This window comes from Dermacentor variabilis, chromosome 6 (genome assembly GCF_050947875.1).
Source record: "Dermacentor variabilis isolate Ectoservices chromosome 6, ASM5094787v1, whole genome shotgun sequence".
Lineage (NCBI taxonomy): Eukaryota > Metazoa > Arthropoda > Arachnida > Ixodida > Ixodidae > Dermacentor > Dermacentor variabilis.
In genome coordinates, this window is record NC_134573.1 from 88,233,255 (window position 1) to 88,241,818 (window position 8,564).

General features: G+C 45.3%; 1 protein-coding gene across 1 annotated transcript in view; it reads right to left on the reverse strand.

The window, feature by feature from the left end:
- LOC142584922 (putative acetylcholine receptor chaperone) overlaps positions 1-1,962 on the reverse strand; it is a 42,401-nt gene extending 40,439 nt beyond the window's left edge. Inside the window, exon 1 of the mRNA XM_075695270.1 lies at positions 1,772-1,962. Within this exon, the coding sequence (XP_075551385.1) occupies positions 1,772-1,882 (111 nt within the window). The 5' untranslated portion in view covers positions 1,883-1,962. The remainder of the gene's footprint in view (positions 1-1,771) is intronic.
- Between the last annotated feature and the right edge of the window lie 6,602 nt (positions 1,963-8,564).

Sequence of the window (8,564 nt, forward strand, 5' to 3'; positions counted from 1 at the left end):
GTCGGATATTGCGACTGATTCGACGAATGTTACTGGCCATGACACAGTCATCAGATTCCCTAGTCTAGTCTCCTAGGGAAGATGACGGTATTAAAAGCGGAGACCTTTGGAGCAGTGAGAGGGTGTGCCAATGTGTCTTGATGTGAACTCAGTCATTTAATATGCTCCTACATGGAGTGGGCTTCCGTATCTGGATCCAGTGTAAATACCATTCCTACCACCGGGTGTACTCATCAATGAGACAGGTGGATTTCTGGCCTAAGCGCTACACTTGGTAGCGTTTAGGCCAGAAATGTTGCCATTTGCGTGATCAGAAACATGACCATTTTGGGCCAGTCGGGCAATGCTTGATTGTTCAGTCGGGCAACTGCAGTTGCAAAACAGCTGAACCAATCCGATGCACAGGAACAGAACATCTGTACATGCTGATAATTATTTTACATGGCGATGCAATTGTGAGCAGAAGGCAACTGGCCAGTTACACTTGCCGGTGTGAGCACCAATCGCCTTCAGTCGCTTTCTATTTGCCAGTCACAAATGATTGTGTGACCTCCACAAGTTGCCAGTGCGAATGAGCCTTAAGTCACCTTAACACTTTTCATGTTACCCAGCAGCAGGACACCTACACAGATTCCCTACAGGAGAATTAAGGCGTCCTATGTAAGAGCCTCTACCTATCCTTCAACTGTCGCCATGACATGGGCCTACTGCAGCTTGGTTATGTTTAATCCATTTTCTTATTTTTTCTCTAGCATCTTCCTCATGAATTTTTTTTCCCACTTTCCCTGAACCCCTCCCATGCGGCAGAAGTAATTACTTTATGAGAGACATGTAGTGTTAATTTTATTTTCATAATTAATTCCATCCTATGCACAGTGGAGTACAGCACGCTGGCTCAGTCTGACCAGTCTTTTCCTGTTTGAGTTTTCGACCTTTCTCCCTCAGGTCTCCAGAGCCACCCAGTGTACCGTTCCTACCCTGTACTGTGGCGCTAAGTTTTGCTCAAAATACAGATTATACGATGCTTCAGTAAATGAAGATGTATGATGCATCTAAGTGGCAAAAGTGTTTATTCATAAAAGAAGGAGTACTAGGAGCAGTAACAAAATGTAAAAAATTTCTTTATGGACCGTGGCTTAGTAGTATGCAATCAAGATGAGGATACCATCACAAGAGATGACTAAATTACAAAACGTTAGTAACTGTGTGATTTCTTTTTTGAGTAATAGGGTACTCTCTCTCTCTCATTATATATATATATATATATTCATTAGAACACCTAAGAAGCGCTGCAAAACTCAGCTGCATCACACTAGGACAAACTCTTCCGGCACCTAAACGGTAGATCACCTAAGCAGCTTCCAAGAAATATATTTACGATGCACTATATATGCAGTCGTACGTACGCGCGCAGTTTCCGAAGACCGATACCCGTGCTAGTGCAACATGCAGACACGATTGCTTACAACAGTTACTCGGTGCGTTACCGTGATAAAACTATTCTTCGAATAGAAGTCGCAACAATGCGCACGCGACAAGAAAGCATCCTGTGCGCGCGATCTTCATAGGATGGGACCGCCTAACTCACTATTTCCCGCTCGGACACGGGCACGATTTTCATAGGGTTTTCGCGTAAACAGGCGCCAACTTTTGCATTTTGTGGTGGTAAATAAAAAAAAAATTGTAAGAATCGTGCAATAAGAAATTTGCCTAAGTGTGCCGCTATCAGAGAAAGTCCGCGCGGACGCGGCATTGCGAATCCGCTACGTACGATCTCCCGGTGCATCTCCCGGTTGATGTTAGGCGTCACTTTCATCGAGCCGACGAATATGAAGAAGAGTCCCAGGAACACGGAAAGAGTGGTCAGCACGATGGACTTCATTGTGCACCGTTTCCACTGTGCCAAAGAACGATGCTTTCCTGGATTGCCCCTGTAGTTACCACTTCCTTGCAGGCACTGGTTTTAAATAGAAAGTGGTTAGTAACACTCGCACGCCAAGAGTTGAACCAACAAATTAAGGCTACCGCACACAAAGCAGAAGCGCTGCAATCGCTAGCGTTACCATTTAGACAGCGATTTTTTTTTATAACAACACCAAATCTTGAAGGCTATGCTTTTTCTATCTGCGTGTTCCAGAATAATTTCAGGCACAAAAAACACGTCGCACGTCGTGTTTTAATTATCATTTTGATGATGCCTGAAAGGTTTGAAAGTAGTTTGAAATGCATATGACATGCACAAGGTGTTCTTGACGTGTTGGCGACTCCCAAATATTTGGCTCATGCAGTGAGCAAACGCATAACTCTCGCGACCATTTTGCCTCTCCGGAGAGTTGTCTCTGGGGCGTGTATTTGGACGCCACCTCTTTTTATACAGCTGCCGCACAGTGCTCGATAAATCGCGTCGGTGCGCGCCCGCCGTCCTCGATAAATAGTGTGCACCCTGTTGGGACAACGTCAGGTTGCCCCGAGCTGCACCAGAAAAATCGCGTAGCGCCGCTGTGCAATCCCAGCAGGCATTGCGGGTCGCGCGCGTTGCAGACGACAAGAGTGACTGGTGTGGCGACAGCAAAGTAACTAGCGCGCCTTGAATTTTCGGAAGCCGATTTTTCCAGTTCGTCTGATGACTGCGAGGAAGCAATCTTGTTAAAGTTGGCCACCAACAAAGGCGGTAACGAAACGCCGAAAGTGCGCAATTTGGTGGGAATAGTCAAGTTATTTATTGACAACGATGTGATTAATTATAATTTTTATAGCTGTGAATTCGTTTTGATGCTTCTTACTTAACTTTTGAAAATACTTTCGCGTGTTCAGGGAGGTGTACTATATGACATTATAGCAAAGTACGAAAACTTTCAATTCTCTCCAGAGGTATAGATAGAGAAGAACGAAATATGCTCGAAAAAAAAAAAATGCAGAAGAATATGTGCTGCCGTTATTGTGGTGAGCGTTCTGATACACACATATTTAATAGCGTCTATGCAATAGGCAGATCAATGTCGTGCAGATTTGTTGGAAATAAACAAATATTTTTCATCACGTAACGCCATAATATATTAACATCCACTAAATAAGCGCATTTATTAGAAATGTAATTCTCGCGTACACAGGTGTCCCAGCTAAACTTAGCCAATATATTATTGCTTACAGCGCGAACAAGTTAGACACGGACCAAGAAGAAAGACGTAACAACAGCGCTCGTATTGCGTCTTTCTTTGTCCGTGTTTGATTTGTTCGCGCTGTAAGTACAATAATTATGTACCAACTCGCCCAGCTAGCTACGGTTCTTAAGGTTAACCTGGCTCTTTAAAAAAAAAATATAGGATATATGAGCAAGCAACCACAGGTATTCTGTCAGCAGTGACGTACCCCATCAGGATAAGTTTCTTTTTTTTTTCATAATAGAACTATCGATAATCAGATCAGATCAATGAACGAACTTTTTAATTACTAAATTGAGGGCGCGAGTTCTTATAGAAAAATAGTAATTGTGCCTTAAAACATGATTTAGTTGCTTTCAGTGTGCTATATCTAGCGTAATTATTTTCTCCGCGTCATAAAGAAAATGTGCGAAATTTGAAAATATCCGCATGATTACGCGTCCACGCGCCGCGACACCAGCGGTCCCAGACGTTACGTATATACAAACATGACAATGTTAATACGCCACCATTCAGCGGTTGATGAGTTAACGGCCATTATTTCGCCAGGTTGCAACTTCGTAATCGCAACGGAATATCTCTTGCCATCAATTATTAGCTCTACGGACGACGCGTTCATCGCGGCGCAGGCGCTGCAGAAGCAAACTGACCGCCCGCTCAGTTATGCGAACGGGTTCAAACTACGCGCGCTGTGCCAGACGACGCTAGTACCGGCGCTGTGCATCTGTATCCTCGTATTTATTTACGTATGCCCATCCACGGGGTTTGGGGTGTTGTGACCCCGACTGGTCTTGGGGCAACTCCGAGGCGCATTTACAGAGGAAGCCATGTGACTTGTTTTCAGCCCCCGCAATCGCTTTCGCTGCATGCAGCTGGCAAAAGCATAGCCTTCAAGATTTGCGTTTGTTATCCCGAGGGCACGGTCGCTGTGGTATGGTGGCTACGGGGAAGTTACATACTAGGGCTTTTTTTTTTTTATTCTACACTGGCTACACGAGTGTAGCTACACTCTAAGAACAGTTTACACCCTTTGGCGTGCCCCTTCTGCCACCCAACGATAATCGTCATCTGCCTTGATGCGTGTACTTTCTTTAACGCTGCGATCCCGGAACTTTCCAGTAACGAACGGAACGCGCGTTATCAGAAGGGGCACTCCAAAGCGCGTAAACTGTTCTATGCTGATTCCGCGCATGCTGTTCGTTACTGGAAAGTTCCGGGCTCGCAGCGTTAAAGAAAGGAAACGCATGACGATTATCGTTGTGTGGCAGAAGGGGCACGCCAAAGGGTGTAAACTGTTCTTAGAGTGTATAGTGTACAGACGTCTTCTTTCTTTTTTTTGTATTTGGTATAGAGAAGTGTAGCTCCGCCCACCTACAGAAGCCATTTCTTATAGCTCTAGTGTAGCACTTCTACACTATGGTTTCGACGAGTGTAGGCAGCAAACGACAAACAAGCTGGTTGGTGCCGCGAACGCATGGCGCCATTTTGTCTGGGACTATCGACGCTGATATATAGCGACCCTCCATACACGTTTCCGCGGACGGTGGCGCGTGGCGGTGGCGCGTGGATGGAGGGGCTTTAATAGCGACGATAGCGAATATCCGCTGCAAGGTCAGTAGCGAAGTGCTGGCGTGACCATGCGTCGCCGAGAAAGATGAGCGAACCTTCCAAGAACATAAAAGAATCTTGCTCACAGATGGTGCGCGTTAGTTTCAGACTACGCGCTGTATTATACGCGAATTGGGAAGTTGTCTTCGTGCATTGCGCATTCGCGATGTATCTGTTGATGGTCAGATTTGTGATGAAAGGGAACTCGTACATTGGCTTTAGTTTCAGGCAAGGGCATATACGCAGCCAGTAAGTGCGAAGTCAGGCATAGTGCGGAGTCAGGCGCTTTTCGTCTAATGATGCAGAAGACGACGCGTTGTCTGCTCTGATGTCTACACAAGCCTGCAAGAAGTGTAGCTAAAAAAGGGAAGAAAAAAAGTAGCTCTATTAAAGCTTCTGAGGTGGCTCACCGAAAATTAAACTCGTCGCCTGCCACCGCGCTAGGGGCAAAAAGCCCGCGCCGCTGTGCTTAGTCATCGTAGCAGAGCACGTATTGTGCTGCCACGTTGCAGTTGTAATGGTATTCAGTGATTGTGGCATTTGTTCTTAGGGCATCGCAGCACCTCAGTAGGCCATGATGAAATCGTGCGTTGCTTCCAGCTATACGAATCGGCTTAAGAATACGCCGGGAATAACATTTTGCCTGCAAGTACACCTTTCGCTTTGTTTGCTTACGGGCGCCGGTATGGTGTGCATTTTCTTCAATTGAGAACCATTGGGAAGGTGTACCTACGTGATGTAGTACACTACACGTGTTTAGATGTTAAATTTACGCTCAAATACTCATTGGCGCGTCGCTGCGTGTGGTTGGGCTGGGATTTCTGGGCTAGCTAGCAGGGCTCTCAAGTTGTGATGAAATACGCCTGCGGTCTAATTGTACGTGCCGCAGTGTGTCTGCTTGTAAAAGAACTTAAGCACAAGGGCGCTTATGTATACCGAAAATTAGGTACTAGTGGACATTAGTAAGCAGGTGCGAATGCGCTTTAAATTTCGAGTTTATTATTGTACAAGCATTCTTTGGCGAGTATCCCAGTTGCCTCAAGCAAAGAGTGTAATGCCTTGTATCCGAAAAAAAAATTGCATAACTTGCGAAGACATTTAATCGTTATAATAGTGTAAATGTACATGATTGGTAGCTTTATGCTGATTAGAAACAATTTAAACCAATAAAAAATTGATCAGAGAAAGTGCCCATAGGGATACATCGGGCTCCATAGAAAATGCATACCTGAGCTTATAGTAGGGGTGGGCCAACTTGAAATTTGCGGTTGGGCTGATTGAAATTGGGAGATGGGCCAACTTGAAACTGGGGGGCAATTGGGGGCGTTGAAATTTTGGGGTGGGACGACTTAAATTTGGGGGTGGGACAACTTAAATTTGGGGATGGGCCAAATTGAAACTTGGGGTTAGGTCAGCACAAATTTGGCGTGGTCCACCATTGAGCAAAAAAATTACGTGGGAACTCCACCGGAGTTATCTAAGTATGCTAAGCGTGCCACCAAATTTCAGTTGCCCCATCCCGAAATTTGAGTTGACCCACCAGTAAGATTTTCTGTCTCTTCCTCCGCCGGGTTCTTCTTTCTTGGTGTTTTAGTTCGTTCTCGGCTCTTCCTAAGCCGCTGCACTGTTCTCTGCTTCGGCATACCGTAACTAAGGATGCTGGATGGCAATAATTTGAACTGAATTTATTTACAGACAGACATTAGCGGTTACACTGAGTACATAGTAAACAAGGAAAGGAGGTTCACATTTACGAATGCGACTGAGCAAACGCCTCGAGGCAGTCCGTCACTCCGATCGGGCACCTGACGAGATCGGTCCCTTGTTTCTCAAGTCTCAGAGCACAATGCCTGCTCAGCCGCGCACATTCTCACCCCCAGCCGCGGGACCATGTGTCCGGGCTGCGTAACTCGCACCGCGGCGGTGGCCGCCGCTCGAACCACCCGAACCGCCCGAGCCATATATATATATATATATATATATATATATATACATATATATATATATATGATAGGTTGGCGATAGAGTGGATAGAGTGGTTTGCGTGCCAGTTGGGATAGGTGTGTGTAGAAGATAACGTGCGCGAAACTTACTACGACACTAAGCGGTGCTATACTCCCTTTGTCATTGCTTAACCAGCGGTACTCACTCTTGCCGACGTTCCGGGGTTGAAGCCCTTTCTATTAAAGTTAGCGACACAACGCTGGCGGATGAGCAAATTTCTGTATCCTCTAGGAAGCCGTAGATCTCGAAGTGCCTTTAACATGGGCAGTACTAGCCCTGGTCCGCGAACTTGGCCACACAGATTCATTCCATTCCTCAATATGCCAGTCACTATTTTTTCAACAAACTACTGCACACGTCTTCAACCCACTGCTCCACAATTTGCAGCCTGATTGGAGCACAGTGTGTCGGCGAAAACTCAGTTGCATTTAAGATATGGTGATACAGAAGCAAGGTGTATAAACACTAATGGTTTCGCATTTGTGCGCTGTCTTAGAGGCCACGTGCGGCGCGCCGCCGAAAGCGCCATCTCCTTTCTCTAGAACAAAGTGCTCCGCAAAAAGGGTCAATAAAGGTAAGGGGTATAAAGGTAGAATTCACTTGTATAGACCTTGAGCATTACGTCGGTAATATACAGGTTAACAATGCAGGCAATTAAATTTAAGCTTCAAGCAAGGGCACAGAATGATGGCATTTTGGGAGAACTTCAGAATAACTTCAGAGTAGGTGGGCGTCTGGAAGACAACTGATTTGTCTTTACTCAGTGTTTTGAAATATCAAGAGTAGAAAGGAGACCGTTAATGTGGCATTTTTAGACATTACAGGAGCGTATGACAACGTAGCCGCAACATCTTGTGGCATATTCTCGAAGGGGAATGCTTAGGCGACGATTGTCTACAGCTTTTTAGAGAGATTTACCTAGAATATACCGTTTGCCTTGAATGGGAAGGGATGAGGAGCGACGAGAATGTTGATATCAACAAGGGACTGAGGCAGGGGTGCCCTTTATCCCTACTGCTGTTTATGATGTACATGGTGAGGATGGAAAGGCTGCTAGAGGGAAGTAACGTCGGGTTTTGTCTCTCATACAAACAGGTGGGTAGAGTAGTAGAGCAGCAGCTTCCAGGTGTGTTTTATGTGGACGACATTGTGTTGCTGGCGAACAAGTAAAATGATTTACAACGTCTGGCTAATATCTGCGAACAGGAAGGCGAGAATTTAGGCTTAAAATTTTACGTTAAAAAATCAGGTGTTATGGTATTCAATGAAAACAGTGAACAGACAGTATCAATTTAGGGCCAGGAAATACCTCGGGTAAAATAATATAATTACCTTGGTATATGGATAAACGAAGGCAATAGATATATAGAAACACAGGAAAAACAATAACAGTAAAGGGGAAAATAAATGCGGCCATAATGAAACACAGAGCGCTAAGAGGATACAATAAGTATGAGGTGCTCCGGGGTATGTGGAAAGGTGTAATGGCTCCAGGACTTACATTTGGAAATGTGGTTGTTTGCTTGAAATCAGGGTATACCACCAGGACTCGATTGCAACTAAGGTCAATGGGACGCCTCGCATTGGACGCTCACGGGAAGACTACAAATGAAGCTGTGCAGGGTGACATGGGCTGGGCAAATTTTAAAGTGAGGGAAGCTCACAGTAAAATCGATTATGAAGAACGACCGAGGAATAGGGAAGAAAGTGTAAATGGGCTGGGAGGGAGTTCAGATATTTGTACAGAAAAAAACATTGAACACTGTGTGACGGCAATGGCGGGACAACGAC